Source organism: Denticeps clupeoides, chromosome 16, assembly GCF_900700375.1.
Source record: "Denticeps clupeoides chromosome 16, fDenClu1.1, whole genome shotgun sequence".
Taxonomy (NCBI): domain Eukaryota; kingdom Metazoa; phylum Chordata; class Actinopteri; order Clupeiformes; family Denticipitidae; genus Denticeps; species Denticeps clupeoides.
In genome coordinates, this window is record NC_041722.1 from 13,760,436 (window position 1) to 13,778,172 (window position 17,737).

Consider the following 17,737-nt stretch of genomic DNA (forward strand, 5'->3'; position numbering starts at 1 on the left):
TTGTATTCTCCTTGTATATTTATTACAGATGCTGGTGAAACACAGAACGTGGTAAGTGGTTCATACAGTCTTTTTTTCTTCCAGGTTAGACATTTAACAGCAGCAACTGATTTCAATGTAGAGGTATTATACAGACGGCACTCAACAAAGTTTCTGGAACAATCAAGCAACCAAAACAAATGGCTGAAAAAAATTTGTACCGATAACCAGAAACCGTCACCTGATGTTTAAAGGTCCGTTAACAACACACAAATGGCAGGAATCTGAGCATCACATGGCTTGGCACATAAAACAAACCCACTGCAAGTAAAACAGGATGCAAATAAAATATCACATGTACTCTCGCAAAAAAAAAAAAAAGAAATCTAAATAAAATATGCTTCTGATTGTAGTCATGCTGCGATAACAGAACTTCACAACGACTGTGTGGGACGAACGGGCGATCATGCTCGCTTATATAAAGCCACTGGCTGCAGTTTAAAGGGTAAAGTACAGTGGACTTGCACCATTTCAGGCCTTTCCACACTCAGTCAAACATCAACAGGAGTCCTTGTTACATCCAAACACATTATTCAAGCTCAACCACTGCCATGCTTCACCTACTCACTTCCACAGACTTTGTTATGTAGTGTAAACATGATAGGAGCGGGGATGTGGTTTAAAACATGCTACTCATGGTAACGGGCAAACACCAACACTTTCACAGATTTTACTGCATTATAAAGCGCGGCTGCCCTGCCCAGCATCTCGTGATCTAGGATGGCAGATCATGAGGAACAGGGCAGGGCACCACTGCTCAAAGAGCTTCCTTTCACATGGTCCATGCTAACCGTTCGGACATAAGGTCATACAGTACAATATGTTCACTGTACGTGGTAAACAGTAAAAAAGGAATGATCCTGCGCCGGCCACCTCAAAACACAGAAACTTCAATTAAGAAGGTTTGTGCTAAAAAATATCTTAATACGAGTTATTTTAAAAATCTGTTTACATATCTAGACTACTAAAATAAACATCTGTGGTTCCCTTACTGTAATACACTGAGTTTTTCCCCAATAGATATAATAAAATCTTGTTACCAGTGTGCAAGCAGCAACAGAATGTTTATTTTAAAAAAATCTTTGTACTAATTCTGAATAACGCAAATTAATATTTTTCTTCTTGAAGTTTCTAGCTACCTATTTTAGAGACTTCAGTGTTTTAGTGAGGTTGCCGTAAAACTCGACCATGCTGGACGGGAAGAACGAGTCCACCACCGAACGAGGAAGAAAGCCTCCCAGGTCAGTCTGGAAGAAGGTGAGGAGCTGGGTCTTCCCCGGTTCCCTGTGGGACAGAGAGAAATGCGAGAAGGGCTGTCAAGACAGGCCATGGCGATGCTCGCCATCTTTTCTGCTGGCCGTCTGCTGCCACCCTCTGCCGGCTACTTGCAACAACACGTCCTTTTCACCGGCGCCGGTCGAGGCTGGCAGACTTTACTCAGACCAAACTTACCCAGCGATGGGGGCGCAGAAGCAGCCGCACGGATGATTAAAGCCCCTGACGTAGCCAGACTGTGGTGGACACCCAGCATGCCCGACGTGGGTAGCTGGCAAAATATCAAAAATTAACATGAAATAGACAAGGAAAATCCATGAACCGTAAAAAAAAAACCCCACTATAAACACAAAACTTACTACTGACTTTTTACTTAATGCACTTACCCTAAATTATTATAACCACTTTCTGATGGCTTGTCCCAATATGCACTAATGTATTATCAAGGCTGCATTTTGAAGAAGCAATAACTCCACTGACACTATGCAATTGTGTGTATGTGTGTGTGTGTGAGTGTAAAATGTGTACATGGTCACCAGAAAACACAAACAGGTCACCAGAAAACACAACGCTGCCATAATCCATAATCTTCATATCCTAATAACGCATTTAACAAATTAAAGCACGATATCAGGAAGGTAATGCATTACACACCATTTGAGGTTATGGTTCCATCCTCGTACTGCTTCACTAAAATAACGTCGACGAAGTCCCGTGGAGAAATGATGCCCATGGCTGCCGAGGGGGTCACAGTTCGGCACACGGTCACATCCTGTACAGGAAAGAAGGTTTCAAACACCGTAGGCACTTATGTCCAGATTAGAAGTTTAATTACCCTCCGGTCAGAAGTGACGGACGGTGAGAAAATGTCACCTCAGTCACTTGCTCAAGCAGCTCAAACTTCTTGACGTTGTTGTCCCACTTGACCCGCAGTCCACCGGGCTCGGGCTTCAGACACTCCCAGACCTTCTCCGGACTGGCGTTAATGGTCCCTTCTCCTTTATACCTGACAATTTCACACACCTGTTCACCTTCTGACGTATATATATAGAAATCCCATATACATGCTAACATGTACATACACATTCTAATTTCAGCGTAATAACCAGGTCGTGAAACAACACTCACACGTTCCCGGGAAATTCACAGGACGGTCGATAGTAAACAGCGACTTCATTCTGGACAAATGACAGAACAGTCGCCTTTGTAGAACGTTTGTGTCACGGATTTTTTACAGGGATTACGCAACTGTGAAATATGCACACGTCACTTTTCACAATGCAGCATTTCGGGGTGAAACAGAGCGAATACAGGTTATATAGGTTACATATGCGGAATTTCGGGCCTTCTCACCGTTTTTTTGCAGACTTTCCACCCGGCTTGGTCTTTGCTGTAGCTTAAAAGATGGTCGGCAACAGTGTTCGCGGTTTCCTTATATTCCATGTTTTGTTTTTTTTTCCTGACAAAAACGGGTCGTGGTCGGCAGGACAGAATTCCACAGATAATCTAGCGACGCACGGACATTTGAACACAATCACAACGACAAGAAACGATGCGCGCCATGAAATCAGGACAGCGAGGTAGCGAGGATTTGCATGATGTGTTAACTTCTCTTTAGCAACAGCAGCAGCAGCATGTCGCCAACTGAGAGAACTGTGACAGGGGCGCGCTACGGGGGACTGATCATCATCGTAAAAATCTACCGGAACACAAAAAGATGTCTTTTGTCGTAACACGTGCGCTCGTATGACCCCTAGCGCGTTTTAAATGTATACTGCATAACTGTATTCTCCAGGACTATAAAGCATTTTACAGAAATGAATGAACACTTCCTTAGTCTAGCTGGCGTGGCGGCGCGGGGAACTCTGGGACATGTAGTACTGAAGGGGAAAGAGCCATAAACGGCCCTTGGATTAGCCAAGGTCAGGATGTTTTTTTTTTTTTCCTTTACTCCAGTAGCAATGTCGAAACAAACGATATGTTTTTTGTTGTTTTATTATTTAAAAAAAAATCTTTTATTCAGCTACACTTACATCACACATGCAGTTGTATGTGCTTTACAACATGACTGTCATATAGCGCACCATATGAAATGTAAATGCAAGCAAACTATGCATGGTAACTGTTCCTATGAATACCCCCTTCACTACGCATTATAATGAGCATATTCATAATGCAAAATGAAGTGTGCTTAATTCATTGTAATGTATTTCATAGTGTCTTATAATGACACCTAATGGTTGTATCTGTAATGTAGACTTACAGTACAGATATATAGCCTTTTTCTTAAGGCCTGTAAAAGGCACTTACAATATAATATATGCTTATATGGTACTTTATAATAATTGTTTCAGAATAATAGCTTTTATAAGACATGTAAATAACCTTTACTGTATTATGAGGTGATAATAATATGAAAAGTGAGCACCACAACAATTTGCTTAATGTAACATTATATAAGTTACATTACTGAAGTTACAACCATTTAGATGTTATTTTAATGTCCCATATTTTAACGTAACGCAATGCAGGTCATATAAGTATGCCTATGACTCAGTGTGAAGGGGATATTTATAGGAAGTGTTATCCTATACATTTGAGCATACAAGTTCCTTTGAGCCAGATCTGTTGAAATCGATGCCTGTTTTGGACTTCTTTTTTGCCACTTTGCTGCTGGATTTGAGATACTTCTCCTTGTTGTGGATGACCTGGATGTACTGGTCAGTGCTGCTGTTCTGCTGGTCGCTGCTGGATGCAAGCGATGCGGAATCCGACTCTGTTAGTGACGGCTCTACTTTGTGTTTAATCTTGGGTTTGACCTGTGGTTCGTAGTGTCTGTGTGCAGTCTCAACACCCCTTGGGTTAGTGTGGGAATGGGGGCGGCACTCTGCCTCCTCCCAATCCTCCTCATGTGCCCCGTACACACCCCGGGCCAGGTCTTTGGCCATGGACAACTGGCTGTCCACCGTGTCTCCGATATAAAAGCGCGCAGGCCGGTGCAGATCGGACAATGACCTGGGACGATGCGATTGGCTGATAGAACCCTTTCTTGTGCTTTTATTGGCCTCTTCCTCTTCCTCCTCTTCACTGAAGTGAGGTTGGTACGACTTGTGAGGGGTGCGTATGGCGTACCGCTTAATGTTCCTCGGGTACAGCTCTACGATGTCATCCGGTTCGTCGGCTATGCGATAGTGGCGGGGAACTCGAGTGGCCGAGCGCATGAGCTTCTTCCTGGCCTCGTGTTCGTTCACTATGACGTAGCGGGTGGTGTGGGCCCGACGGCCAACCAAGCTCTGAGCTGTCACTATACCGGCAGCTTCCGGCCTGATGCTCTTTCTGAACAGGGGGTCTGAGTGGATGTTCTCTGGGTAGCGTGTGGAGGGGTTGTACGCCATTTGATGAAAAGACTTAGAACGGCTGGCCCCACCAGCTCCACCCAGGTACACTGGGTACCTTCAAATGAAATAGAAACAAAGCATAAAACACCCTTCATCATTTCTTTTTATTATTTGAATGTCATGGCGAACAAGGGCCGAAAACATCCCCACCTGTTTGGAACCTGTATGTGTTCGAATCTGTTCTTCTGTCGGACAGGGACAGAGGGGCTGCGCGACGTGCCGGCCGCCCGGCCTACATCGGCCCGGGACGCGGACTGCGTGATGGTGTGGATGCTGTTGCTGAGGCGCACGGGCGACTCGAAGTTGGTCACGCTGCCGTTGCGCCGTGGCGACGCGGTGCGTATCGAAGACTCCATGCTGGTGAGGTCGCTTTCCTGGTCTGGCTTCTTGTCCCCGCCCTCTGGGCCATGTAACCGGGCTGTCGAACGTGACATGTAAGAATGGCTCTCAGCGATTGCGGGAGCTGACGCAGGTGTCGCCGGGTTAGAGCGAGAGTGTGTAATAAAAGAGCATTACCGGCTGCCAGCTGAAAGACCTTCTTCTTGTCCTCCGTCCGCTCCTGAACAAACAGCAATCCACTGAAGTCTAATGCAATATTGATTTCTTGTTTAATTCTAGGTTCAAAATACAAGGACAAGGAAATTGCTTTGTCCCTGACTCCATCTCTATCATGTTTCACAAGGCATGAAGGAGTCATTTGGATGCTGTGACCATAATGTCATCATCATCAATAACTCCTGAAATGGTTACTTTGAGCAGCAGTAATTATAAGCATTTGAATTTATTTCCTATGCAGTTCACAAGAATGCAGACTTACGGTTTGAAGCTTCATTCTCAGCTGGTTGTTGGTGAATTTGAGTGATCTTGCAATGGACTGAAGGTAATAAATCAGCATGCTGAAATGCAGAATTGCACAATACATAAAGACCTCAGCACATTTTTACTAATAATATTTTGGAGGAACGTTTAAGAACTCAAAGGGGAGATGCTCACAAGAGTAAAAGAAGAGCAGGCAGCACAACCACAGGGCTCGTGACGTAACCCATCACTTTGCTGAACCAGAGAGGGAAGTCGTTGGCAATGGTCTCTGAGATGATGTCATAAATTTTCTCCTGTCCACTGAGGGATGGCGGAGGATGAGAAACTCAGGCACGTGGAAATGAAAGCAATCCATTGTAATTCTGCCGTGGATTTTATTACTGTCACAGTGTACCGAATACTGCTGATTTCCTGCTGATGGGCCATTAAGATTGTGAGATTAATTAACTGGGTTTACAAGGTTTGGTTTCACATTTCCGTTTGGTTTTAAAGGCATGGACGTGAGCGTGCAATTTACCTAAATGGGCCGCAGTGCTCTGAAGGTCTGTACCTCACGATTGCAAAGATTGTAGGCAGCATGCAAAGAAACAGCATGAAGAGCAGCATTGCCAAGTAGAAATTGTTTGATCTGGAAGTGAGAGAAAGGAAGAAACAGTCGAAAGCTATGGGGAAAAAAAGATGTCCCAACACTTTTATCTCTTTATTAAGTGGGTTGGATCATGTGGCTCAGCTCAGCAAATTAAAACGACTATTTTCTCCACCACACAGCCTTTTTACCACAGATGCTGTAAGGAAAACCTCATATATCTACAATTTTAATAAAGTTTCAAACATCATGTTGCCAATGTAAGGTAAAAAAAAAGAATCTGGCCAATTTTATTTCTAAATATGATGTAGTTGATTAAAAACCATTAGCTCTGTTTTTGCACCAATGTAAGAGAGCATGTTACAGGGTTCTTACTGGTTAATGAGGATGGTATCTGCATGTGTGGCACCACCATCTCTCAAGTTACTAGGAAAGCATTTGTCTAGACTCTTCTCTTTCTTGGCTCCTAGGTGGTGGTATAAACAAGATACTTCTTCTAGATACAAGATGTTCAAACAGCTGAGTCACTATAGACATAAACAGGGTTTTAAGGTTGGGTTCTGAGTTGTGGATATTTTAAAACACTTATGTAAGTCATTCTGAATAAGAGCCCACACCCGGACGTTCCTGTTGTCTGGCAACAGCACTGGTGTTTGCATATTTCACTTAATGAAACATTAATTGCAACAATACTGAAAATCAGCATTAAAAGCATGGAGTTCAGAGCATAATCCGTTAGTCTGAATTAATGAATTATAAAAAAGAGACAAAAACACCATTCGCATCAAAGAGAGGGATAATAGAGCTGACTCATGGCCATCATATCATTAGTGACAAAGGTCTCTCAGCAGTATCAGCACAGGGACGCACTCGGCACCACTGCATCAGCAGTTCTCACAATCAGCGTCAGGTCAGTGGTTGTGCTTCTTCTGCTTCGCTGAAGAGGGCCGGATTCGGGGGCAGGTACAGCGATAGAATAGATGAGCGAATTCCACCCCTTTCTGCAACAGACTGATAAGCCTGGAGGAGGCAGTAGAAGGGCCATTAAATAAATCAGAGGCCGGCGCAACCGGTCATCAGGGCGACACAGCCATTGTTCTCCCTGCTGGTGGGGAGAAGCAATAGAGATATCAGAAGCACCACATCTTCGCTCCCATTGCGACCGAAAAGAAAGACGGTGTATTAAATAAATTCCTGATTGATGTCCCTCTTGCTTGAGGGGGCAGGTTTAAATTGAGGAGGCAGCAGGACACTGAAAGGCACACTTTTATCACATTTTCTGAGCCAATCTCGGCTCCACTCAGTGCACCACTCCATTAGCCCAGGTCCTACCGCAGGGGCAGATCTAATGCCTGTGTTATGAGCTGGAGTCAGCACCGACCTGGAGGCCCTGAAGACCTGCTGGTGTGGAACGTTGCAGGTCAGCACGGCCCAGCTGCGCAAGTACATCAGGCCGATGAGCTTCATCACGTTGAAGGCCGGCAGACAGGGGGAGAAGAAAGCCCCCATCCTGAGCGAGGGGCAATAGGTCACACATTTGAATACATGTTCGAAATGTATTTGATGTGATTAAGTGGAGGACTGCACATAAAATAGCAGAACAAGACCAAGTTGGTCTGAAATTAACTTATCACACACTTCAATGAAGCACAAGTGATGTTCAATATAATACACTATATAAACCTCTGGAAGACTGTAGGAATGTTATCTTTTCTTTCTCAGTTTATTGGCTTTGGTCTGTGTAGAATGTAATGTAAAAAGCTGTTTATATGTTGACATGTTGCATATTCTTCAAAAACGTATAAAAAATATACCAAAAAGTCCCATTGTCATTCAACTTTTCTAAACTATTATAATAATAAGTCATGAAATAGTATAAGTCATGAAATAGTATTTCTCAAACCTTGTTTTTTTTTTTTTTGCAACAGTCATAAGTAAATGTTAAATTTATAAAAAAAAAAAAATAAATCTAAAACAATAATGAGGTGGTGCTATACCTTGAGATATTGGCACTGGTGAGCTGACCTTTTCACTATAATCACTAAATATCAGTCTGACTAGTGTTTTATTGCTTAATTTGAATTTAGTCATGATGTTGTCAGACGTTGTCCCTGGTTGTGCCACTTACCAGATCATCCCTTGATTGTAAATAAGATGGAGCACATTTTCGGCTATTTTGAATTCACCATATTCAGGCTGCGGAAGAGATATGTTCAGTCAGGGGAAGAGCACAACAGCAGCGGCATCAGAAACAGCGGTTGTAATTGCGCGCGTCGGTACTTACAAACTTACTCTCTAAATCCCAGCAGCAGCAATCACTCAGGTAGCGCACAACGAGACCACGGATAAAGTCTATCAACAGGATACTTGCCACAGTGAAGATCATGTCAATAATGGAGAGCTTCAGCATTTCCTGTGAAAGAGAAAAGGATACGGTGAAACTTACAAAAAAATGTTGTAAAAAGAAATGAGCATTTCTATTATTTAAAGCGATTAAACACAACCATTGAGCAATGTGAAGTAATTACTCAGCTCAGGGACTGAATAATGAAGCTCACTGAAGGCTAGCATGCGCTTACTTGGGCCACTTGCTTCATTTGTTTAATTAATCTCATCTAATGTTGCAGACATGGGACTTTCTGTCAGTTGTTAAAATTGAAACCAACACTTAAAAAGAATAAAGAATGGAAACCTGTATAGGCTCATAATGTGCTTACTCCAGAGGGCACTTTGCAGCTCTGCTCTTTACGACACCCACACCACAAACATACTGTGACTTATGAGTAACAGCTATGCGCCTGGCATTCTTTACAGAGCAGCACAAATGGGCCATTTGTGCAATCATCTAAAAGTATAAAGTGTAGTTCTAGAGTGTGTCCCAGTGCACTTCAACTCCATCTTGGGTGATGGGAATTGGAAGGATCATTATTCACTCTGGTATCTATCATGTTGTCTCAAGTGGTCTCCACCTGAATACTTGCAATTTTGTCACTGCCTATGGGCACAACATTAACATTTCAGATCGGAGAAGGATGTGGTCCAGCATGTCCCAGACTATGTTGGCACAACGTTTGAGTGTCTTGGTGAAAGTTCAGATTTATATTTGAACAACTTGGTCAGTGACCCCAAAGTGCTTCACCACAAAGCCATCACATGCTCTCACCTGTCCAACATACGTTTCCCAGCACTGGTCCTGCTGGAATCTGTTGAACATGTTTGAGGGGGCAGTGTGATTTAGGACCACAGCAGTGGTGCTTTTAGTTCTGCTGATGTCCAAGATGGTGGCAATGGTGCTGTTCTTCCTCTCTGTCATGTCTGGCAGTGGGGTAGAGGCGTTCTCCTCATCAGGCTGAGAAATGGTGGCTAAGAACGCAGTGGTATCCGACCAGTTACTTGGACCTGTTGGTACCTGAGTAAGACATGATTATACTGGGTATGAAAATCATTCTTTTGTATTATTTGAAATGAGTGTGTTTGGTCTGATATAGTTTTAAATACTTCTTCTCTTAGATTAGTATCATCACTTGCCATTGAACTCATGCTGTTGACTTTGTCCAGAAGTGCAATGATTAAACTGTACAGGTTGCCAAGGTAAAGTACCAGAACCCTGGTGAAATAGTCCAACAACATGTTAGAAACACAACACAACCCAAGTCAGCTACTACTGCATCCAGAGCACTGAGGTTATTGAATGGTGTCCTTACAGTGTTTACACTAATAGAACACCAATGGCACTTAATGCAACGGAACACCAATGCATTCAGAAACATGAATGCATACTATGATGCTAAATGTATTATCACTAGGAGCAGTGGTATATTTTGCACACACAGGGAATTGGATGTTTTATGTTTTCCTGACCTGGCCAGCTGAAATCTGAGGCTGGTCCTGGGATGATACATCTCCAGTTGGGCCACCAGCTCAAATGCTGAGGGGGCTATCATGGTAATGAGGGACACCACCACACTGACCTGTCAGGGAGTTGGGTAAACACAATTACAGCTGTGCAGCAGTAGAGGGTTGAGCATGCTTACTGCACATCAGTTCATTACAGAAATGGTAGCAGGAGAACCATACGGTTTAATAACATCAAGGTGAATCAGATGGGCGGATGTTAAAAACAGCAGCGATTGTCTCTAAATGTCCCCGTGGGCACACTGCAGCAGTTGGCTAAATTGAGCAGCCATGACATGGGAGGCCCTGCAAGTCGGTACCTCATTCTTCTCCCAGAGCGTAAGCTCCGGCTTCTCCTGCTCCAGCCTCTGGGATCGGTCCACCACAAAGTAGATGATGTAAATGCTGCCAGCCAGAGACAGCAGCACCAGGATGTTGGCCAATATCCGCAAACTGATCAGAACAGCTCTGCGGGAGGGAGGAAATGAGCAAGGATGGGCTTTGTGTGTGTGTGTGTCGTTTGTATTTACATAAGACATAGGAATGCACAGAAAATATGCACTTGTTTTACTGCGCTCATTTATTTTGTCCCCATAAAGAATAATGGGTTTAAAACTCACTTTTGATCAACACGGTTTCAGTTAAGTTTATGCATATGATAAGGCCTGGTCCATTTTTATAACACATTACTACATCTATTAGGCACATGTCATATTTTATAGGCATAGTTGTATGGTGCAAGTCAGAAGGTGCAACTGCACAAGAAAATTTACAAAGAGGACAGGAACACAGGTGAACACGGTGAGGACACAAGATACACGTGAGTACTAGGGATCAGGAGTTCACGGGGTGGGTGTGCCAGCCCAACACGGCATTACATTGCTTAACCCATATCAGGTTTGCAGGTACAGCAGCCCATCCCAGAACATTGGTCACAGGGCAGGGACACACCCAGGACAGGGCATCACCATTCACACACACAGACGCATACACACGCATTAAACAAATCCAACTAGTGTGCATGCCTTTTGGCAATCGGAGGGAACCTGAGAAGCCGAAGAATACTTACAGGGACAGCATGCATACACAAAGCCAGGGTCCAGAATTAAACCTTAGAGATGTGAGGCCACAGAAAGTCTGGAATGGATTGTGGAGATCATAGTAGATTGTGTTCAATACAATTGTCCAGGAAATGTGTCTGTCTTTGTATCCTGGTACTTTTACCAAGTTCTGTTGGACACCCATCACATATTTAATGTGTGATAACACTCTAATTCTGACCGCCTGTCCTCTGCACCAAAACACAGAAAGTCCGCATTGGTGCCAGCAGCCAGTCTGACTAGTCATTTCCTTACTGCAAAGATGTGTATCATTAAAGGCCGTCTGTCATAGAGGGTTCCCTGTGGTGCTTTTACCAAGTTCTTACTGCCGCAGCGTTCATGCCGCTGATGTACTCTTCTCAAGCTTCTCAAACTGGCAATTTCTTTAAATAAAATGTAAAATGATGGAACTGGAAAATATAAAACAATGCAAAATTTTCAAAGGATGAACGATTCAGCATAAAAAAAAACTGATTGTTGCTATGGGATCAGATTCATGAGGGCTAATAAAGCAACTACAGTTAATGTTTTTTGTGTGAATCAGTCCGGCGTGGCGGGGGTAGGTCTGATGGTGATCTGTGTGCAGAGATTTTTCTGCAGAAAACGCTGCTTGTATGAAATATAGTGGGTTGTTTTCAGCTGCATGCTTTTTGCCAAGATTGCAGCAGCCTGGGATGGTGTTTATAAATCAGCAGTGGTCTGGAGTTGCCCTTAAAATTGGAGAGAAACCCACCAACAGAAATGTACGAATGACAGTACTACACAAATGCACTAGGCCTTCTAATTATCCCACCAGCAAGACACAAGCGATTTTGCCTGCTTTGATATTATCCATGAGCTGTGTGGGCTCTCAGATATCTCCCCCGAACGCTTTGTGAGGATATTTTTACATTTTTTTGGTGGGGCAGTGGTGGCCTAGTGGTTAAGGAAGCGGCCCCATAATCAGCAGGTTGCTGGTTCGATTCCCGATCCGCCCCTGAGGTGCCACTGAGCAAAGCACCATCCCCACACACTGCTCCCCAGGCGCCTGTCATGGCTACCCACTGCCTACTAAGGGTGATGGGTTAAATGCAGAGGACAAATTTCACTGTGTGCACCATGTGAATCACTTTACTTATTTTTTTTTATTTATTACACTTATTATTTTTTTACATGGCATGTGAGAGGGGAAGGTCCAGATACTACTTACAGGCTTGTCTCTTTCTTTTTCTCTTGCTCCTCGACAATGGCCTCCTTCAAAAGCCAAAATTCAGCATTAGCGCAGCAAAAACACAAACACGTTTAACAGCCACTAGAAGACTCCTGTGAGCATGGGACTCCTGTACGCATTGTTGTTTATGTGCGTGGCTCAGATTAGCAATCAGACAGAAATGATGGAGTCTCCCCTGGGAAATCAGCAGTAATACAACGGTACATAAACCTCCCGCGTAGAGCGCTGTAGTGAATTAAAGGCGGAGGATCGTTGGAAATTGGATCTGGGGAGCTCAGTGGCGTCTCGGCCCAGCAGAAGAGGCTCACCCGGATGCTGTTGATGATGGCGGCCCCTTTGCTCTCCGCCGCCTCGGGATTCCCAATCAGGTAGTCCCAGGCACAGAAGACTCGCCAGCAGAAAGTGTAGTTTTCATCGGAGGCACTGGCCAGACTCAGACGAGAGTTTTTCGCCATTCTAATAAAATCAAAAACACAGAGTCAACACACCAGCCTTAAGGTATCCTGAACCCTTGTGTTAATTACATTCAACATAGAAAAATCTTATTTTCAGTCCTGATATATGACATAAACAGCATAAGAAGATAATACACATAAGCGCTCAGTATTACTCAGTTCTTACTGTTTACATTATTAACAGTATGCTGATTCAACCTGCCCTCATAATGTGCATTAGATGGCAATAGGAGCACTGCAGAAATCATGTCCCGTGATTACTTTCTGAGGAGCGTGATGAAACTGTATGCAAAAACAGCCATCCCAACCAGAAAATAGGCAAGGGGGAGCCTGTATCCAGCGCTCCCGATTTTCCTCACGTTCCCGTAATATCCATAAAAGAGCACAGAATATTGCAGGTAGCCCTGTGAGAGCAACACACAAAATGCAGAGGCTCAGAGAGATAATCATGCGAAGGAGACACAATTTTTAAGGGTATCACTTTTGGCAAAATCCCTTTTTGGGAAATGACCTTACCCCAAGAGACCAGATGGTGTCCAGGTCCTGCGCAGAATCTAGGTGCTCTTTGGGTATGGTCTTACTTCTGGTGGACCCAAACGGAGCACCAGCCAGCAACTGACAGATGCATGATGATGCATGCCACAGATGGGAGAGAAGAAACAGACACATCAGAGTCAGTGTCACTGAACAAACAAAATCTCTGGGCTTTGAACACCTTCACAGGTTACTGCTTTTTCTATACCTTCTGACCCTGTATCTGTATCTGCAGGACATTATTTCTCTGAATACAATGTTACTGCCAAAATGAATAATGTACTTGCAGTGTCTAACCTCAGGGAGGACGATAAAAGCCCCAGTCATGATTGTGAGGACGATATTGATGCCAAACAGCCATCTCAGGAAGATAAAATAAGAAGCAACACCAGATCCAAAATGACCTGTCAAACAACAGCATGGATTCCAAATACATTTTATATCTGGTGTTCCAGCCACAATGCAAGCAAATGTCTTCACCAAGAATTCTGATGACTTACTCTCAATCTTCTTGATTCTCATCTCCCAGGGAACGAAGAGAACCACGAGGTTGTACAGAACACGGGAGAGCTTTTTCAGCAGCTGCCAATATCAAAAATTCAGAGCAGAGCACAGTTCCAAAATCCATAATGACCACTTTAATACTTTTATAGTACTACTGTGATTACAACCAGAATTTTTGGAGAAAACCACATTTGAGAATGTTTTAACATCACTTAAATTATGTAATTTAAATAATCTTTAATTTATGCAAATTACAAAAGTATTTGTGTTATTTCTACCAATCTGGCAACACTGATGGCTTATAACAAAGTATTAAATTTGGCAGTATCTCCCTTAGACCAATACAGCATAGCTGTTATATTTCAGTAGCAGAATTCTTCCATGGGTATTGATTTTGTAGATCACTCAAAAATATAATCATGAACCTAATCAACGGTGGAATGTAAATACACAACATAATGCATAAATATGTTTAATCAAAGTATAGGATACCAGATTCATTTTACCCATAGCCAGCTCTGAAATTAATAATTCATCATCCATCTACTTGCTAACAGTCAATTAATTTTAACGATGCCTGGGCAGCCTTGCCAAATGCCTTTGGAACATTTTAATTAAACTGAGCCATAACAACTGGCCATAAATCCAGCTGCAGCTTGTGAGTGGATGAGCTGAGCTGCTGAGGCAGGTTGAGCCATGTGGAGATGGAGAACCCTAACCTGACAGTCAAACATACTCACACATAGGCACCCACTCACGTTGGTTTTCCCACGTTGGTTTGTAATGAGGAGAAATTGTAATAACTATGTATATAATGAATCATAAATACATAAGTAACTACAGGTCCCTTAAAACTAAGCTGTTTGTCTCTTTCGGTTTTCTAATTAAAAGATTTTCCTATTTCTCGTGAGGACAAAAATGGCTGTGTGAACACCCAGAATCATCATCTGCACACTTAAACACATAAAACTTATAATGTGTGTATTTAAACACAGCTATTTGTTAAGGACATATTTAAGAAACTCTTTATACATAAATATGTATTACAGAGCATATGCATTATACATGTTATTAATATGATGGATATTTTTAAACATTTAAAAATGTCAAACCTCTGTAAACAAAGGCAACTCTTTGGACTATTTATTCATTTAGTTTAATTGATTGCAGAACCACATCACCCCAACTTGCACGCATTTACACATACTGTATATATTGAAATCAACTCAACTCAAGCAGGAGCTCTGCTCTGTCGGGAAGTGGGGGGCTGTCACTGCTAAAGTCACACACAACAGGTCATTGCTGTGGAGTGTCAGATTCTTGCACCATTTTCAAATGAGCATCTTTATAGAGCGAATACGACGGAATACGTCACTGCAGTGCAATTATTGTGAGTGCACTGCATCAAATCACTGAGCTGCTGTTGTTCCGGAAGCTTCTTCTTACGCTAATGTTGCAAAAACAAAAGCCATGCTCATAATCTCTCATGTTTGTTTTGCTATTGATCCCCACCATATTTCATGGGTCTTCTCATTACTTGAAATGCCACAGTGGTGGCGTGAGCGACTCAGGACCTACGTTGGCTCCGGCAGCCTGGTAGCCTCGAGTTCTGGTCAGTCGACCCTCATACTTCAGCACAATCTCCCTTGCCAGCCTGAAAACACACACACACACACACACACACACACACACACACACACACACACACACACACACACACACACACACAGGTGCCAGGACCATAACACATTATTTCATGGTGTGATCTGAGCTCAGATTTACTGCTGCTGGAGTCTCTGATGAAGCCATTAATACAGAGCTTTACTGCTGCACACTCTACACCACGGCTGCGCCCGTTTCTGACACGGGTCCCCGCTTTTATCACCTTCCTCCGCAGCGCCCAATCACATTCCATATTTGTTCAGAGAAGAAGTAATCATTTTAGGACAACAGTTGTGTAAAATGATATTTGACCAAAAAATATGTATAAAAGAAAAGATAATTAATTTAATCCTTGACCAATATCAGGACAAGAACGCATCCACATTCACCGCACTTTGCTGTGTGTAAAATGCAGGATTGTCTCTTACGGCGCCCATAACAACATGCAGCCGTAAAGCGGCACAGCAACAGTACACAGGGGGTGAGATGTCCATCAGGAGAAGCATAAATCACGGGTTTAGCAATCCGGCTTGAGGAAGCATCTGAGGGAGAGGTCAAATCCCTGACCCTTGCAGAATGAGCAAGAGGCACATTGCAAAATGGAATGTCTACCCAGCTAATATGGTTCGTTCTCCAAGGGCTATCAAGATGAAGAGTGCTCTCTGGTGTTATTCGTTGTTTGCCGCTTGCTTCGGCAATTCTTTCAACCACATGTGGAGCATCAAGGTAGACAGGTTTACCAGATAATGCCACTATTATTAACTATGAAATGTTATGCATGTTTAATTGATCATTAAAATTAATTGCAGGGACACGAATGGTTTAAAAGAAGATAAAAATCATCTAAGAAGATAATCTGACAAAGTAGTTTACTGGGCTTAATTGTTTAAAACATGTGGATGTGTGCAAGCACCTGCATTTGCATAATGAAGCAACATCTGAACAGGTAGTAATTTAATTTAACGTCTTACTTCAGCACTCGGAGCTTCTTCCTCATGGGCCAGGGTCGTGTGCGGATGTTGGCAATGATCTCTTTTTGATACTGGATGTTCTGGAACATTTCCTCCGGATCATTGCTGTCCACTCGCTCAGCGTCTTTATCCTCATCGTCCGAGTGTCTGCAGGGGAGGGCGGAAGGAATATTTACAGAGAACAGCAGCGCAGCTATTACTAAGAGAAGTATCACACTAGAACTAATCTCTGTGTTAATATTCGTTGGAATAATTCATTACACAACTTGCCTCTTAATTACATTTACGCACACATTGAAATTATTTACTTTTGCTAGATTAATATAAATAATAATAATGCTTTCGAGATTCATGATTATATGGTTCATGAATTTGGTAAAAAAGAAAACAATTAGTATCTTTAATTAGCCTGAAAAAAAATGATTTTCACTATGCAGATTTAAAGTCTACACTGATTTTATAAGCTATACATATTAATGAAGCAGTAGAACATCCATGCTCTCTGTGACCTCTGACAGAAAAGATGAGTCTCATTAGGATGATGAAAGTAATAGAAAAAAAAAACACAGTTTAAGAATGATGTTCATAAAAGCCCTAGATGCCATGAGGAGCGGCGAGTGAAGGACTGTAGATGAGGGACTTGTTGAAAGGCGTGACTCACCCAGGGTTCTCGTCCTGGTACGGAGAGTAAATCCTCCTGGAGTTCTTCCTCACGCTCTTGTGTCTCTTGGCTGTGGGCACTCTGGTGATGGTGGCAGGCTCTGTCACTGCGTTCATGGCGAAGGTCCGGATGCGCGTGCAGAAACTTTTAGCCCTCCGGCGTGGTGGAGAGAGCGTGAGCGTGTGCGGCACGGGTTGAGGATGAGGGGGGTGGGGCGGGGAGGGTGCAGCAGGTTGGGAGGAAGGGTGAAGGCGGGTGGGGGGGGTTGCTGGAGGCAGTCTGCTACCTGCTGATATGACGCCTCATTGGATGGGCTGCTTGGGTTTGAGCTAACACAATCACTCCAATCAGCAGGGGGATTCAGCCCTTAAAGAAACAGCGGAACAGCCACCATGGCCAGCTGTTAGTCATGTCAGACCCTTCTGCAATTTCCAGTCTGGACGAAAGTAAAAGAAAATATTACGAGGAATATTACGGTATTACATATGCAAATGTATCTTATTTAAAGAAGCCCCAAGGAATCGTGGACTAACAGGACAAATGAGAGCTAATAGTCTCCTCTTGGAAAAGACACACCGGCACAGTTACCAGTAATATGTTAATGTGCCATATGTCCAGCTTTATTGGCA

At 43.2% G+C, this 17,737-nt stretch overlaps 2 protein-coding genes across 2 annotated transcripts; both read right to left on the reverse strand.

Annotated features, from left to right (window-relative positions):
• Positions 1–3,156, reverse strand: stard5 (StAR related lipid transfer domain containing 5). Its single transcript, XM_028956563.1, has 6 exons — positions 2,668–3,156; positions 2,443–2,492; positions 2,188–2,320; positions 1,969–2,086; positions 1,492–1,585; positions 1–1,323 (listed from the first exon to the last, which is right to left on the reverse strand). Exons 1-6 carry the CDS (start codon positions 2,755–2,757, stop codon positions 1,179–1,181), a joined length of 630 nt encoding a protein of 209 aa, XP_028812396.1. The 5' UTR covers positions 2,758–3,156; the 3' UTR covers positions 1–1,178.
• Positions 3,157–3,440: 284 nt separating this feature from the next.
• tmc3 (transmembrane channel like 3) lies at positions 3,441–17,537 on the reverse strand. Its single transcript, XM_028957102.1, has 22 exons — positions 17,109–17,537; positions 16,448–16,594; positions 15,393–15,468; positions 13,811–13,892; positions 13,608–13,714; positions 13,293–13,391; positions 13,038–13,180; positions 12,630–12,777; positions 12,301–12,344; positions 10,332–10,479; positions 9,979–10,088; positions 9,646–9,724; positions 9,281–9,526; positions 8,402–8,530; positions 8,246–8,313; positions 7,499–7,627; positions 6,049–6,159; positions 5,706–5,831; positions 5,530–5,608; positions 5,229–5,271; positions 4,863–5,130; positions 3,441–4,767 (listed from the first exon to the last, which is right to left on the reverse strand). The coding sequence occupies exons 1-22, from the start codon at positions 17,222–17,224 to the stop codon at positions 3,903–3,905; spliced, it is 3,363 nt and encodes a 1,120-aa protein (XP_028812935.1). The 5' UTR covers positions 17,225–17,537; the 3' UTR covers positions 3,441–3,902.
• Positions 17,538–17,737: the final 200 nt, after the last annotated feature.

Coding starts and splice junctions, on each gene's coding strand:
- stard5 (XM_028956563.1), bottom strand. CDS start 2,757: ATGGAATATAAGGAAACCGCGAACACTGTTGCCGACCATCTTTTAAGC. Junction 2,493..2,667: donor GGAAAGTCTGCAAAAAAACG/GTGAGAAGGCCC, acceptor TCATTTGTCCAG/AATGAAGTCGCTGTTTACTA. Junction 1,324..1,491: donor TTCTGCGCCCCCATCGCTGG/GTAAGTTTGGTC, acceptor TCTGTCCCACAG/GGAACCGGGGAAGACCCAGC.
- tmc3 (XM_028957102.1), bottom strand. CDS start 17,224: ATGAACGCAGTGACAGAGCCTGCCACCATCACCAGAGTGCCCACAGCC. Junction 10,480..12,300: donor AAAAAGAAAGAGACAAGCCT/GTAAGTAGTATC, acceptor TCCCTCCCGCAG/AGCTGTTCTGATCAGTTTGC. Junction 6,160..7,498: donor CAGGTCTTCAGGGCCTCCAG/GTCGGTGCTGAC, acceptor TCTCACTTCCAG/ATCAAACAATTTCTACTTGG.